The sequence below is a fragment of the Amphibalanus amphitrite genome, unplaced genomic scaffold (genome assembly GCF_019059575.1).
Source record: "Amphibalanus amphitrite isolate SeventyFive unplaced genomic scaffold, NRLGWU_Aamphi_draft 000710F_arrow, whole genome shotgun sequence".
Taxonomy (NCBI): Eukaryota; Metazoa; Arthropoda; class Thecostraca; order Balanomorpha; family Balanidae; genus Amphibalanus; species Amphibalanus amphitrite.
The window spans coordinates 323,088-338,670 of record NW_024882204.1 but is presented as its reverse complement, the minus strand read 5'-3'; the positions used below and the strand labels follow the sequence as shown (position 1 = coordinate 338,670).

Sequence of the window (15,583 nt, the reverse complement as noted above, 5' to 3'; positions counted from 1 at the left end):
AGTCGGCGGACACGGCGCCGACAGCGCTCTTGTCGGGTCAGCACGTGCCGTCGGCCATTGTTTCCCATCCGGACGATGACGGAAACAAGGTGCACAGCTGCGCCCTGCGACAACGCGCCGCGATACCGGCGCAAAACGACACCCTTTCCTTCTCTCAAAGATTGTGCGAGCATGTTCCCTGAGGCCTGTACCCTGTTCGGTAGCATGTGGGCAATGAGTGTCGGTACGGTACCGACACTCATTCAGGTACCCAATCATCCACCATTGAGAACGTTATTCGGGATGGGATCCTGATTTCCGTACAAGTATTTTTTTAATTTTGACAGCCAGGGGCTGCGGAGTCGAAGCCGACAGTTCTGACCGGAGTCAGATTTGGTGTCGGACTTGATTTTTGGCAGCCGGAGTCGGAGTCGGACTCACCGAAAATCCATAGATTCTGCAGCTTTGGTTACCTACAACAATAAGGTTTAAAGGAAATACATAGTTCACTTTTTACATGGGGTTTTGAACTGGAATAGCAGTTTGTAGCTTGAGCCGAGACTACCACAAATCAGGAGCTTTTACGGCCCAACGATCACCCTAGACGAAGATATTCCCTTTTTCGTTCCGAAAAGAGTGCCTTGCAGAGGAATGCGTGCCTTGCTGAGGAATGCTGCAGCCACGTCATCGCCAGCCAATCAGCATGCTGCTTACAGCCAATGGGTTTGTCCTACGCAATTATGATTGGTCAACGCGTAATGAGCTCCCGCGTCAAACAATATTTTATATAGATATAGTTCTTCATATATTAGAATATGGAAAATAATCTTTTTATAAAAAGGTTTGCTTTCTTTGCTGATCATTTTTAGCATAAAAAAATCAAATCCATTGCAAAAAGAAACTAATTTCGGGAAAGTGAACTATTCCCTTTCATGTATCACGCCCACGGCCCAGCCACCGAATTTATTTCAGGTATTTTATTGTACAAGCATGTGTTAGAGAAATGCGTCATTTCTGGTGTATAAATAAACTAAATAAGCATAAAAATGATAGAAGTGACAAAGTGAGCCTCTCTGACCTCTTTCCTCCTTTTCTCGTTAAAGTGCTACTGACATTGTCAAAATGTCTTACAAGCAGCTCCAAGATATTGTCAACCATTGCAATCGTGGAAAAGGATAATTACGTAGGGTGAATGAAAAGTTTTGAGCCTAACATAGTTACAGGAGACGCAGATTAATGAAACTTTGGTCACATATTTTGCCACTATTGATATGGATGGACACCAAATTGTGAAGTCCTAGCACTTTTTTCCTCACTTTTTTAGCGCCTTGAATCATGCTATTTTGGGTAAGTGCTCGCGGTGTCAATGACGTCATTATTTTTTGTGAAGCGTCATCCAGTCAGTTTTTTCTTTAGGCTTAGAAAGAAATAGACACCCTAAGGATGTCAATGCTGGTTAAGAGATTCAATTTGGGATACATTGGAAGGCTTAGTAATTGATTGTTTACATTGCAACCAGTGAAAAATACCCCGATTTATTGTCCTGGTGAAACACGACCAATTTTGTCAGCATTGCCCTTCTGATCTTCCTGATTTTCTAACATAAGTGCATCAGTGGGTCATCCTAGTAATGCGCAATTACAGTAAGACCCTTTGAAAAGAAGTGCACTTGCAAGACACCTCATTTATTTTCCCAGTTACGGAACAGTTTCCTCTTTGTTGTGACTCTGACATTTATTTTTTTTTCAGATTAGAGTAGAGACGTTCTTTCACTGACTCCACTGTTCTTCCCTTGCTGGATTGAAGTGAAACACCCACAGTTTATCATCGGTAGCGAAAAGTGACTTTAAATTCTCAGAATCTGCTTCAACAACTAGCGCCAGATGTCAGTACACATCTCTCGCCGTGCTCTGCAGCAAAAAGCCGAGAGGCCCAATGGGCAGAGACCTTTCTCAAGTCATGCCCATTGGTAAGAATGTCGCCAGCTTGCTCCTGGGAGATGTCCATTCTTACCGCCATCTGATGAGCTCACAGTCTTGGATCCAGCATCCACACCCCAAGAGCAGGGTCAATGTTTTCGGATTTTCTCACATTCTACGGCGTTTTTTATATTTGTTCATTTTGGACGCTGTTCCTGCCCTGCTTGAAATTAGCAGCTCAAACCTTAACAGTGTCGTATGATGGGCCACAACCAATAAGTTTAATTTCAGGTCCTTTTTAATTTCAGATGAAGGCATGGCTTTGAAATCGCAATACTTTATAAAAGCTCGGTTCTCGATTTTCTTCCTTTTCACCGAACGCGTAATCTTCTTCACTTTAACGGGCTCTAAAAACGAAACGGAAAGGACTAGGACTTCAAAACTTGGTGTACACACCTAAAAATAGTGGCAAAATGTGTGACCAAATTTTCATTAACCTGCGTCACCTGTAACTGTGTTAGGCTCAAAACTTTTCATTCACCCCACGTAATAACATAGCATAAAATATATTCCAAAAATCCAAACAGATGGGGATTGTGGACACCATTCGTCGCCTGATATGGGCGACGGATTATAGACTAGACACGAATTGACCGCATGCAATAGTGCAGGTGGTAGAACAAAAGACGTTTAAAAGATTTATCTACCTACGAGCGGTTTAATAATTTTATCCTGTACCGCCGATATCTTTTGGGAGCTTAAGTAAAAAAATACATTTCATATAAAATATGCGACATATTTCAGCAGAGCAAGAGACAAAGAGAAGCAGAGACAGATGAATGAAGCTTTGAAAAACGGTCCAAACAATGTGATCGGTCTGAAATTGACAGGTACATTGAAGATCAAGTCCCAAATACAACTAAAAAAGAAAAAGAAAATGATGTTCATTGCATTTCCCTGCGCATACGAAAATAACGAGACGGTAAAATGGCAGAAATATCTATTAGACGTTTAACAGTTTGTTAATCGTCACTAGACGATAACCAGCTCAAAGGGCCGACCGGGCGGATGCCAGACAGCAGGAACAATGGTAGGAGACAGAAGCGTTTTAAATAAAATAGAAAGGTTTATCATAACTACTCAACTCGGAAACTCGCCCACTGATAAACTCTTACCCTTCGCCGATGACTGGATGTGTCAAAATTCTCTTCGTCGGTGAACAAGACATTTTTCCAGAATTCGTCGGCATGTTGACCGAGGTTTGCTTGGGCAAACGTCAGGCGAGCCTGAACATTTATTGGTGCTGGAAAGTTTCGTTCTCCGTTCACTCATTCCCGGAGACCGACTTCCTTAGATGACTGAATACGGTAAATGAAATACCATAATACATGCGACACTGGAATATGATGGCTTCTGTCAGAACTCAGATACTCTGCTGTATGCTCGTTATCAATGCTATACCTACTTGGCGAATTAGTGGCTCCATCAGAGGACTGCGGTTCGTCGATCTCTGTTCATCAGATGGACGATGTCTGTCTTCAGCTTCACTCAGTTACTTTGTGAAAAGGAAGCGTGCTCAATTAAACTTAAGTACTCGGTCCGCTCAGCCTATACTGACAGCATGCATGGAGAAAATTGTGCAGATTTGTTAGCTGTGTGACCTGCATGGTATGTGCGCTGGGCAGTTCCACATCATTTATAAGAATGGTTATTAAAATGGAAATGAGTAATTGATGGCCTGTGGCGGCTTGCATGTTATTTACATAAATGCAGTTATTAATCGGAGCTCAAGGAAAATACCTGCCACATGTCATCGTTAATCGTGGTTGTGAATTCGTTCCAGCGACTTGACTTCGGCGAACGTTACGAGCTCATATACATTGCATGTTTACACGCAGGTCACAATCGCTCGCATACACACAGGGGGATGACCGGGACTCACGCAAGTGCACCCGCGTCACCGGTCCCCAAAGTGGCGGGGGCAGTAATGGCAGCGTGGTGTAATGCGATCACCCCGGGCAACGGATCCAGCGGTCGGTGACTTCGGCGGGTCGGGTGAACTCGCTGACGAGCGCGCTGGTGGACGGAGTTGCTGCCGGACCCGCCGCCGCCGCGGGCGACGGGCCGGGTGGTCGGACGGGGGCGATCATGACGTTCGTCATATCATTTTCGCAAGGCTTCCGGTTCGCGGTACTTCTCATCTGTGTGGTAGCTTTTCTGGTGCTGGTAAGTTCATTGCACTTATACGACCACGGATCTTAGTCATGCGATACCATGGTCGTGAAATCCTACGGAACAGTTCCTGTCATTAGTTCAAATGCTGCTCATATTTTTGCGATTGCTTCAGTTTCTAGACAAGGGTTGTAATTTGAGAAGGAATAGAGAAAATAAAGGGAGAAAGTCCCATCCCTCGCCCCCTGAACCAGTCTTATGTATAGGGTAAAGCGAAGTCTTTAATCGTCCTAACTCCTTACCCTTTCCCTGTTCCCATCCTAGCATGGCGTCGCGCTCTCCGGTGCGAACAATGCCGGAAACGAATTCGGATCCTTTCACCGTTTCATCATGATCTATGTTAAGTTGTTTGACATTTCCATGCATACGGCACATGTTTTATTACGGTGGCGATAATCACGCCACTGTTCACAGAGCAGTGTGAGCCTGACCAAGTTCATACGCGCCGATGTGGTTCGCTCCTTCGAAGTGGACGAGAGCGCCCAACAGACGTTCGCTCTCATACTGTGCAAAATACAGGAAAACATTTTCAAACCCGATGTCTACAAGGCGATCACTGGAAAGTAAGTTACCAGAGCTAGTTATGATGTGTAGATAGAACGGTAGTATGGATGTGCTCAGCGCTACAAATGCACAGAAACGAAGTTTTAAGCTAGGACATCCCAAAGCCTGAACGAGACGATCTTTCCTCGACGTAAGGAAAGGTATTTGGCTTGGCTGCTTGGTTGCATCTTTTACTTTATTATTTCACTGCATCACACTCTATTTGTGTAACAATTGTAACTTCGGCATATTATTTGCGAGTGTCGGTGCGCTCTGACGTGCTATTTGGCTCATTTGTATGGTCCTGGTTGGAATGCCATTGTAGTTATCTATACTTGAAGCTTTAAATCGCTTTTGTGAAAAAATAGCTGAACGTCTTCTCTAAATACAGGGAATATCGGGAGGATAACGACCCGATGCTTCCATTCGCCGACAACTTCCCATTTGGAGAAATCGACGTCGATGCTGCTCTTTGGAACCTGACTTATAGCTTCGATGACATCTTCGACATTTGTGCAAGCTTCTACAACAAACCATGTGGTAAGTGGAAGCAAAGGCCGAAAAGTGATATGCACACATTACCTAATCATGCTATTTATGACACCAAACGACATTAAATGTGTATTACGGGACCGTTGTTCAAACGTCCTTATCAGCAGAACCTCAATAATCAATTTATATGATGAAAATCGGCACGAGTTAAGAAGCGCAGTTAAACGTCCGAATTTGCTATTGCTGGCCTGGAAAAATTACGGCCAACATGAGTCATTAATATTGAGTGTTGCTTACCCCGGGAACAAACCCGACCAATCTGCTTGAGGCATGGGTTAGTAGGACGTCACTTGTTACGGCTGGTACTATTCCGCCGCAGATCAGCGGGACATATCCAGCCACCTCTACCACTACGGCGGGCAGTGTCACACTCTTCGGTATGACAACTCTCTGGCCGAGGGCCGGCAGCGGGGCCTCATGCTGCAGCTCAAGCCTCAGCACTGCGAAAACTGCTCCGATCTGCACTGGGTCATGTACGTCTTCTCGGCAAAGGAAGAGTATCTCGGTCAGTAGCCCCAGCCAACAGTTATTTCCAATTCAGTCCTATCCCGGCATGCATGGTCGAATATTGTTATCAGCCCTTTGATCCTCGGTCTGTAGTCTGACAGATGTTACGAAATTTTCTGAACTTTTAGAATATAACATTTACGCATTGTTTGTTACCAAAAATAAACGACATGTCTTTGTCTGCGTGAGCTGTCTTGCAGACTCCATGCTGAATATTATCATTACTGCATTAATGATAAAAGCTGAAAGTTAAATAAATTCACAGTGTGTTAATGTACAGCACATAGCATAAACACAGCATAGTGTATATTGTATACTGTAAACCCTTAACATTGGTCCGTGACGCTCGCTGTTTTTCGCCGCCGCAGACTGGGAGCACGTGTGGGCGCCAACTCGAATCTACCTGCAGAAGGACACTGCGCAGACGTTCAAAGTGACCAGGACACTGGAAAAGAGGCTGTCCACTCCAGAGAAGCCCTGCAACGGCGATCAGGGGTACACCCAGGCAAAGGTAGGTATAACACACGTTTAGCGAATGACTGCCTTCGCAAATTGACACAGCATTATTGAATGCAACTTGCAAGGAAACGGCGTTGTGGGGACTGAAAATCTCGTCATCGATGTAATACGAGTATCTGTCCTTCCACAGTGTATTCGGGAGTGTCTATCGTCGGAGATGGCCCAGCTGGGGGCCGACTGTCGGCTCCCCTGGCACGACTCATCACAGCCCTTCTGCAACAACCGCTCAGACTACGAGGAGCTGCTGCGCTACTCGCGTATGGTTTCACGAGCCTATGTTGTTTGGGAATACGACTACCAAGAGTTGCGCGAAAACCATTACTATCAGACAGTAAACAGGTAAGGTTAATCACTGCAGTCTGCAACGTCTGCAAGCGGCTAAATTGCATCTTCTTCCCAATAGTTCTCTATACCAGATTTGGTGTTAACTGATAACATGGTCTAGAACACTTTTCCTTTACCATTTTATAAAAGGTAATGTAATTTTCCTATCTGCATTTCAGTTTCAAGAAGGTATGCAAAAGTCGGTGCATGCGGGAATGCGATCGAGACCACGTGACGGTCACCCTGGTGGACCGGGCTCGCAGCGACCGAACCTTTATCACCCTGAGCATCAATGACGGACTGTATGTGTCGTCTCAGCGCAGAGCTTACGACCTTCAGCAGGTGAGATATGAATTACATTGGTAGCATATTGCTGTCATTCAGTGAAACAATACCAAGAGCAAATGGCTGCGTTTAGTTGGCTAAGGTTCCAGAAATTTGCTTCCATGAATACGTGTTGCAAACGCTCCAGGCATGACCTGAAGTCCATGTCGGAAGACTGAACACTATGACTATTTCAGATGATGTCGGATATCGGAGGCAACCTGGGACTGCTGCTGGGAGCATCAATTTTCACCCTGTTTGAGATGGTCGAGAACGCCGCACGCCACCTATGGGAGCGTCGCAAACGTCGGAAGGCCAAAGTCAGCCAGGTTACCACTTCAGCAATTCGCACAGATGCTTTTGGGACGGATGTCAAGCTGAGGAAAAATCATGCAAGTGGCTTTTCGGATAAGGAGATGACTCTTTCGGACGTATCTTAGCTGCCAAACTTCAGCTTGTGGCTTAATGGCTTAAAGCAAAGCAACATTGTTATCATGATTGTCGTCGCGATGTCTTTTGGTTTAAATTGCATGCGTACGAGATGTTGATGAGTTTGGAACAATTGATCAGCAAGTTAAGATAAGTAAGATGTGGCAGAATGGAATGATTAGCGACGCCTCGCTGATCAATGCCTGCTACCATTTCATGCTATCAATGAAACCAGACATCTGCCAATACTCTGGCGTCTTGATTGTCTAATAGATTGATTGATTTGTTACTGGATGGCTGGATTCGAACGGTTGCATCTATTTTGTCGAAGAAGCCTGCACGTGTTCCTCAGTTAAAATACACGGGAAATGAGACAATTCTTGTTGTAATGTTGCCAGCACGTTAATGTCAAAATTCCGTGATTTGTCGAAATATCGTAACATAACATCGTTGTTATTTGACATCTAAGCAGGTTTATTTTGTTCTTTTCAGCAGATCACATATTTCATTATCACCTGATCACATGGTCACCCTGTAGCGGCCAGAGGCTACCTTGGCGTTCGCCAGGTATGTTTCGCTTCATTGTGATAAAAAGTCAGAAGCAGGCATCGGGTCAAAGACAATCAGCTTAACTGGGAAAACATGCACCTATTAATATTTTGATTTTGATCTGCCGTTGCTGGCCCGGCTGCCCTATCCTGGGCACATTATCGTAAGAAGCGACCGGAACACTCCTGACGGCAGCGCGTACGGGAGCGGAGCTCAGCGCGCTCCGCCAAACTGCTCCATGTAGTGAATAACACGACTGTAGACTAGACGGTTGGCGTCGATGCCCCACATGAAGTCGAGGTGCTGCCAGAGGCGCCAGTTGACGGGCTCACTGCGAACCAGGTTCGGCAGCCGTGCCGCCAACAGCGCCGCGTCCTGTCGATAGAACAGGTGGCGTCGTTAGCAGCCGTCCAGACGTCGGCGGCGGGGCTAGCGAGATGAAAAGAAATAAATGAAGCTGGGAATGTTAAAAAAGAACGTTAATTATTATTTTCTAAAGGAAATTGAACCCACGTATAAAAGTTCGTCCATTATGTGATGCCATTCGTCTCCCATCTGCCTTACCGGCTGTTTTCAACGGCGCTTTCAGGCGAAACTTTGGCGTCAGGTAGCGCCAAGCAATTGCTGTATAATGCTCTTGAAGAACGGTCGAGCGAATAGTGCCATAGCAACCAGCTGATATAAACAATATAAACGATGGTTAAACTTACCCGTTTGTCGGCCATTTTGTCGTTGGGACCCCAGATCAGCACCACGGGCGCAGTCACTTTCTCCGGAAAGTATTCTGGAGGACGTCGCTGACCGTATCGTACCAGATTCTGCTTTTTGCCGTAATCATAGCGCTGGAAACGACCTTTAACAGCAGAGCACACATGCATACAATTCGCCCAATAGCTTACATCCTTACAATATGGTGGCATGTGTTTATAGACGTTGCTACATAGATAGGTATGGATTTTGATACTATGCATGTACGTATTTCTCGCCTGCGCCCCAACGATATTTAGATCGTTCGTCTACATTTATAGGTGTCGAATTGTCGATGAGGTTCGCTGAAATTGACCGATATGAAACAGATGAACAGACACACTGAGGCCCATGTAGCGTAAGTATGGCTGACGGTTAAATACCTGATGCGATGTACTGTGAAACCTGCTCCATAACCAGGCTTCCCGTTCCAGCGGGAACATGAGAGAATATCACCGGCAGGCTGGCCTGCGAAAAGGTGTGTCGCGTAAGGGAGCGGTGCCTCGACATAAGCACCGAGTGCTTTTGCACCGCCCTGCATAGCTTGTTTGATGTTGTTTTGTTAGCAATACATGATGATGATGATGATGATGATGATGATGATGATGATGCATCACCTTTGCTAACTGATGAAAAGTCATGATTTTTATGTCTCGCCCATTCTAGTCAATTTTTTAACGAAATAGCTCAGTAACTGCAACCTTGCATCGACCATGACTTACCTCCCCTAAAAAAAAAAACAAAAAAAAACAAGCGGTTGGAGCCGCTGGTGTATGAGAGACTGTCATTGTCAGCTAGTTTGGGTACCTACAGTCTATAGTGCATAGTGCTGCATAATTTTCTTCAGTTTCTGGCTTACGTCTATTCGTTTTTAATCGATTAGCATTAAAAGAAATACATATGTATCGTTTTGCGATCATCTTCTAGTAAACGACCGTACCGCTCATCTCATTAAACTATTCATCGAGTTTTCCCTTGCTGTAAAAGGTAAGCGGGACCCGCCAGCAGTAGTCTATCAAATAACACCTTGGGTCGTTCCTAAGACACCTTCCTCTTGAAATAATGCGACATCTGAATTTATAACTATCCATTCGATATCGTATCACCGACCTTGTCGAGTTGTTTCGGGTCCCAGCCAGCCAGCATGAACATCCCGAGCGCACACAGCGGCACCGTAGGCGAGTGCTTGCTGCAGAATATCTTGCCCAGCACGCCGTACAGCGGCTTGTGACGAAACGATTCGTTATGGCTGAATATAGCCGACATTTTCTGCAATCAACATACACTAAGTCAATTTACTAGCTTATCTTCCAAGCAGGCTTTCGCAGCATAAAAAGGCCAAGAAAAATGAACGGATGATAAAAGAACGTTAGGTATCATGAGAAGACATGAACGAGGACAGACATCGAGGAGGGGCGTTAAAAAAAAAACGATTCAATTTTTACCAGGTCATTGAAGCTAAATATGACAATCTGTCGTAATCTCTGTCGTAATCTTAGTAAACAATACCAAGCTGCCAACTCCTTACCTGGATAGCTTTCCTGAATGGAACAAAAATCCTGACTATGCTTCTGAAGTACTTCATTGTGGCCACCGGCCCCAGAGCCACCATAAAACGAACCTTGTCGTTGTAAGCCGGATAATAATTCATCATCGCCCAAAAGGAGATGGTGCCTGTAAAAATGTTTTGAGGTTATTAAAAAGCTGTCATTAATTAATCAGGCATCGTTGTTTTCCTTTTGACGACATGCGAAAAATCCTCTTCGCTAGAACGTTTGCAGAATGACGTTCCGTTGGCATTTGGTTTCTCTAAAATGCATCATGTTTTATTTCACACGTCATCTAGCGAGCATCTAAGTGTTGTTTTCAAGTTATTATTATGCATAAAGAGGCTGCTTCAGCCTGCATTGGTCGTTTCATGCATAAACGATACACTAAATGCCTCACTTTTAAGCACTTACTTGATGAAAATCCGATATAATAAAGATCGTCGTAGCCTGTTGTCTCCAGAATGTAGTCTATCATGGCAGGGTTGTCGTACTTCGAAAAGGAATCCAGTCTGAAACGACAGTGAATGGTAGATGCATAAGCTGAGGGTAGTCTTTAGTCTGGAATAAAAGATATGTATGCCTGTAAACAAATTCCTCAAACATTTTTTTTCTCAAATAAATGAACATATCATTTATCATAGAAAGTCATTCAGCGCCGTGTTTATCTCACGTGAACTCCCAAAAGCGACGTTTATTGGGATTAAGAGTGACGTGTGCCCGTCCGTAGGTATTTCCTCTATTATTTCCGAGCCACACATCGTAGCCTTCGTCTGCCAACACGAACCCTGTAAATGGGGATGGGATATAGAGCGAGAAAGAAATAAATTGACACTTTCTGATCATCTGCAATGTACACCAGCACATGGGCTGTTCCTTGCGTTGTCTTATAATATTCCCAGAGCGATGGTCGGGTGAGCGGCAGAATGTGTCCCTCCCAGAGGGGCGCCTGTTTTTGACAGCGCTTGACAGATCGAACTATCTCATGACCTCCGAGTTTTTCAGTGCTACTTACTTTAGTCAATAGTCATGCCCACTTAACGTTACTTTATGCCTAACAGGGTAGCTGATTATCATTAGCCACCAGGGACGTAGCCAAGGGGGGGGGGGGCACGGAGGCCATGCCCTCCCCCCTGAAGGCGAAAAATAAAATAAATTGAAATAAAAATGAAAATAAATTAAACAGATGCACCGCACCCCCCCCAAAAAAAAGTGGGCCAAATCCGGGGAGTTTTCCTTTTTGGAGGGGGTACCACACTAGGCCGCGACTTGTGGCCCCTCCCTGAGCAAAATCCTGGCTACGTACCTGTTAGCCACTTACAATGTTTATTGAGATATATGTAGATGACAGATCACCCTTTCTAAAGTGCATCTTCAAGAGACATCTCCTCCTCTGCATTCAATAAACGGCACGGCATCGATAACCACTAACCGAGTGACTTTCTCGGGTTGATGACCCAGCCGGCGGAGCTGTCCTGTACCCCGTGCAGCACGAGGACAGGTCGGCCCGGCGGGGAGGTGGCCTGCGAACCGCCGCGACCGCCTGGGATCCGGTGCATCTCCAGGATGTATCCGTCGGCTGTCTGCACGTGATGCACCTCCACCGGGTACCCGTGAGCGGCGATTATCTCCGGCTGGTCACGGACAGACGATGAGGTTAGACACATATTATACCTAACACCAACCTGAGCAGGCTGAATCAGCTGACTGGCTATTGTATTATAGCGGAGTTTCGATAAGCCGATTTACCAGTACCTATCTTTGTATGAATCGAAAAATGTATTGGAATGGAAAAATTGCGTTTCAAGCCATAAAAACGTAAAAAAAAAACGAATGGCGAAGCCTGCAACGGCATTCAAACGTTGATGCATCACGTAATATGGCCATGGGACATGCATTTCACCAAATGAATTAGAGATACCCGATATACATACTTACCACTGTTTGGTAGAGCTTGTTACGTTTCGCTTGAGGCGCACGGCGACAGTCGGCACAGGCCATCAGCATGGCGAGCAGATACAACGACAACGTCCATCGGGCGACGGGCAGGCTCAGGTTCATCACGGGGCTTCAGCTGTGAAACAGACGGACGAATCAGTCCAGTAATGGGAACAGCCAAGATATGCGGAACACAGTGGGTGTGAAAGCCATATTACAGTGTTACCCGATCATTATACTGTAATGGTAAGTAGATAGGTACTTTAGTCGTGACTGATGTCGTGTGGACTGTTCCTGTGGAGGCGTATATGTTGTAAGTGGCATTATTTAAAAGAAACCGAATAATAAATCGTTCTCACGCCTCTCACTAAATGATCCTGTCATACGGACTCAATGTCTCAATTCCGACAAAGACAACTCCGTTAGGCAGGAAATAGTTAAGAATGAGTAAATCGATGCAGAAGCAATATAGAGGCTCATCTGGGGGCGATGAATTCCGGTAAAGAATCTCGGACGAGGTCGGGTGACAGACGGCGCCGGCGTCCCGGTCCGGCCCGCTGGGGTAGCGACGCACGTGCTCACTAACAGAGCGTGACGTATCGACGGCTCAGTGGAGACGGGAGACCGCAGGTGAAATCCGTCCCGGTCACAGTGACCAGAGTCCGCCGAGGACTGTGTCAACCCGGAGACCTACAAACGACACCGGCCGCCACGGCAACGGCTGCGGAACGCTTTCATCCCGAACGGCCGGCCGCCGGGCACGACCCGTCCTACAAAGGACCGGTTGCAGAGCTCATCGTCCACCGAAAATTACCATCACGGTGGCATTGTGATAATTGCTTCGCTTGCAGCTTCATAACGCTGTAGATTAATTGCAAAAAATAGAATCATGCTTTGTAATTGCGCGAGTATTAGCCATATGGGTTCAAAATGAAATGTTTTTAAATATAACTCACTGACAGTACCTACAATCATTCATACATGGATGTAGCAAGGAGATTTCACAGCAACCAGACAGTTACTTCTGATATTTTTGTTATACCATGTGTTTACAAATTACAACGATAGATTCACATACTCCGATGTTCTGTCATGCTCTCTGTCTGGCTGCCGCTGCTGCCCGACGGACCGTCCCTCCAAACAGCAGACATCTCGCCGCAGGACACTGACACTGACAATTATATTCGGCGGGTTGCAGGGACAGGACGGGTCACTGCACCGGCGTGACCGACCAGGGGAAAGCTGGCTGGCTGATTACCTAGTCATCCACGCAGCTAGAATTTGAAGCCCTATAGTCGTCTGCAAAACAGGGCATTCGCATAACGTCACCGTTAGCACCTCTCATCTGCATCTGCAGTGAAGGGAGAAGAGCTTATCCGAAGGGAGAGGAGCCGTATAGCGGCTAATAAGTTCGCGTTTAATTATTCCCAATACCAATACTGCTCGAAAGCATAAAAGCAATATGCAGCTCTTCCTATAAGCTCATTAAAAAAAAATCAGCGCCAGAACCCTGTCCCCAGCAGCCAGACCCATTTTGGGAATAAATAGATATCACATGTGCATCTGTATATTGAGCATCCCGCGCGCATCACGCATGCTTGTGATCTGTGACCAGTGCAATGTGCCATGCAGGATCGTATTTTGCAGTAGGTATAGTTAACTCACCTATTTGTTGGGGCTGTTTGTGTACCTGGCTTAAAGAGAAGCATGCACAATTATAAGTGGTTATCTGATGTAACGCTCAAACGATCCTCACCTGCCACCACGATTGCTTAGTCACGAATTGGTGACGCCACAGCTCAGTCCGAGTCCTCACCGGATTCGCGTTAAGAGGAACCTACCCTGGTTCCGGTTAACGTCACGCCACGTCACTATCCGGATAGACTAACTCCGGGAAACGTTACGTCACTGTCCGTGCACTGTGGAACCGGGAAACGTTACGCTTCCTCCCGTTCACACGGTTCGCTAGTGTTAGAACCGTCCGTGAGCCGTCTAAATCACCATCATTTTTTTTTTTGCGGTGAGCAGTACAGCCCGTCAACAGCCCAATCCCTCCGCTGTTTATTTTTCGCACATTGGTCTGTCCGTACACTGGTTACCTTGTCGGGATCTACTTGCCGTCTGAGTTACGGTCTATCCGTACACTGAATCGTCCGTAAGTAGGTATGTAAGTACATACACTTCACTGCCGTTCGTCCGTCAGTTCGTCTGTTCGTACACTGCACCGTCCGTCCGTCCGTCTGTCTGTTCTGTCCGTCCGTCCGTCCGTGCGTCCGTCTGCCCGTCCCATTCACCGTCTACCGGCTGAGTTACCGTTCGTCCGTACACTGTACGGACCGTCCGTAAGTCTGTCTGTCCGTTTGTCTGAGCACCGTCCACCGTCTCGGCCGCGACCCAGCCGTCAACTGAGCCAAAGGCCGGCCGTCAACAGAGCCAAAGGCCGGCCGGCCGCTGCCATCTCCAGCCGTTCAAGCGGCGAAAGTGGCACGCAGCAGTCCACCGTCCCCGAAAGTAGCCTTGCATCTCCAGAGTCCACTGATGACCGAACGCATAACAAAAAACCACCCCACCGTGCAGAGCATATAATCCCCCAGCAACCGGGACTTATCATCATAAACAAGCCACCGGTTTTGGACTACCAGCGTTCCCAATCCAATGCCTCCGGTTCGGTCACTAGCATTTATCATAATAGGGCGACTGAGTAGTGAGTATCGTTCATATGTCATACGTGTAGGATTGGTGAGAACCGTGCCTGATAAAATTTCGGTTTTGAAATCGGTATCATTAACCGATAGTCACCCCTATCGTCCTGCGTATAAGAATGGATGACTGGTTTCCCTAAGTAGCAATAGCGCTATCAACAAATTTTCAAATGATATTTGGTTGTTGAGTTAAGCTCTTCACTGTCTAGTGAGATTCAGCAATCAGGGCTATAGGATGAAGGGATAGGAACAAAACATTGGGCTGAGTGGACCACCAACTGGCTCACCGCAACGGTCGACGAGCCCTGGCCCCTGCCGTCGGGACGGTGTATGGTATCCCGGTGAGACAGGCCGCCCGGCCGTTCAAACGCTCACCCCCGGATGGTTGTGCCCTTTTTTGTCAATTGTTATTTGTCGGTGTAATATGAGGAATGGCTGTCAGTCCAGAAATAGTGTAAGCAAAACACGAAGGTGGATTTTGGAATTTTGGATCCAGACGATCCAGACTGATCATGATGACTGAAAAATAAAACGAATGAAAAATAGCGACCGCGTGACGAAATTAGGCATGTGTCTCGTTTTTATTTACGTCGATTGGTCATTATGGGGGCTACTACAAGTCAGAGTGTTTGTAAATTATTGGCTTATTTCCAACTCTAAGGGCGCAAGTGCTGAATCTTGCTTTAGTGCCAACTGCTGCCAGTGTCGCCATATAAGTTGTTTGTCACGGAACACATCGGTCATCACGGTACGGGTCAAAGACCTTTCATCT

The 15,583-nt window shown here is 46.2% G+C and overlaps 2 protein-coding genes across 2 annotated transcripts; one reads left to right on the top strand and one right to left on the bottom strand.

The window, feature by feature from the left end:
• Window positions 1-4,029: 4,029 nt before the first annotated feature.
• Window positions 4,030-7,703, top strand: LOC122364988. Its single transcript, XM_043335843.1, has 8 exons — window positions 4,030-4,124; window positions 4,545-4,693; window positions 5,065-5,213; window positions 5,545-5,730; window positions 6,101-6,243; window positions 6,382-6,590; window positions 6,755-6,917; window positions 7,097-7,703. The coding sequence occupies exons 1-8, from the start codon at window positions 4,047-4,049 to the stop codon at window positions 7,337-7,339; spliced, it is 1,320 nt and encodes a 439-aa protein (XP_043191778.1). The 5' UTR covers window positions 4,030-4,046; the 3' UTR covers window positions 7,340-7,703.
• Window positions 7,699-14,460, bottom strand: LOC122364989 (lipase 3-like). The gene is made up of 10 exons (XM_043335844.1): window positions 13,866-14,460; window positions 12,110-12,245; window positions 11,604-11,805; window positions 10,845-10,959; window positions 10,586-10,683; window positions 10,153-10,298; window positions 9,735-9,893; window positions 9,008-9,092; window positions 8,588-8,730; window positions 7,699-8,252 (listed from the first exon to the last, which is right to left on the bottom strand). The coding sequence occupies exons 2-10, from the start codon at window positions 12,230-12,232 to the stop codon at window positions 8,091-8,093; spliced, it is 1,233 nt and encodes a 410-aa protein (XP_043191779.1). The 5' UTR covers window positions 12,233-12,245; window positions 13,866-14,460; the 3' UTR covers window positions 7,699-8,090.
• Between the last annotated feature and the right edge of the window lie 1,123 nt (window positions 14,461-15,583).

Excerpts from the sequence above, each read along its gene's own strand:
- LOC122364988 (XM_043335843.1), top strand. The coding sequence starts at position 4,047 with ATGACGTTCGTCATATCATTTTCGCAAGGCTTCCGGTTCGCGGTACTT. Across the intron at positions 4,125-4,544 it reads TGGTAGCTTTTCTGGTGCTG|AGCAGTGTGAGCCTGACCAA; the intron begins GTAAGTTCATTG and ends CACTGTTCACAG. Across the intron at positions 5,214-5,544 it reads CTTCTACAACAAACCATGTG|ATCAGCGGGACATATCCAGC; the intron begins GTAAGTGGAAGC and ends ATTCCGCCGCAG.
- LOC122364989 (XM_043335844.1), bottom strand. The coding sequence starts at position 12,232 with ATGAACCTGAGCCTGCCCGTCGCCCGATGGACGTTGTCGTTGTATCTG. Across the intron at positions 10,299-10,585 it reads TTATATCGGATTTTCATCAA|GCACCATCTCCTTTTGGGCG; the intron begins GTAAGTGCTTAA and ends ACATTTTTACAG. Across the intron at positions 9,894-10,152 it reads CATTCAGGAAAGCTATCCAG|AAAATGTCGGCTATATTCAG; the intron begins GTAAGGAGTTGG and ends TGTTGATTGCAG.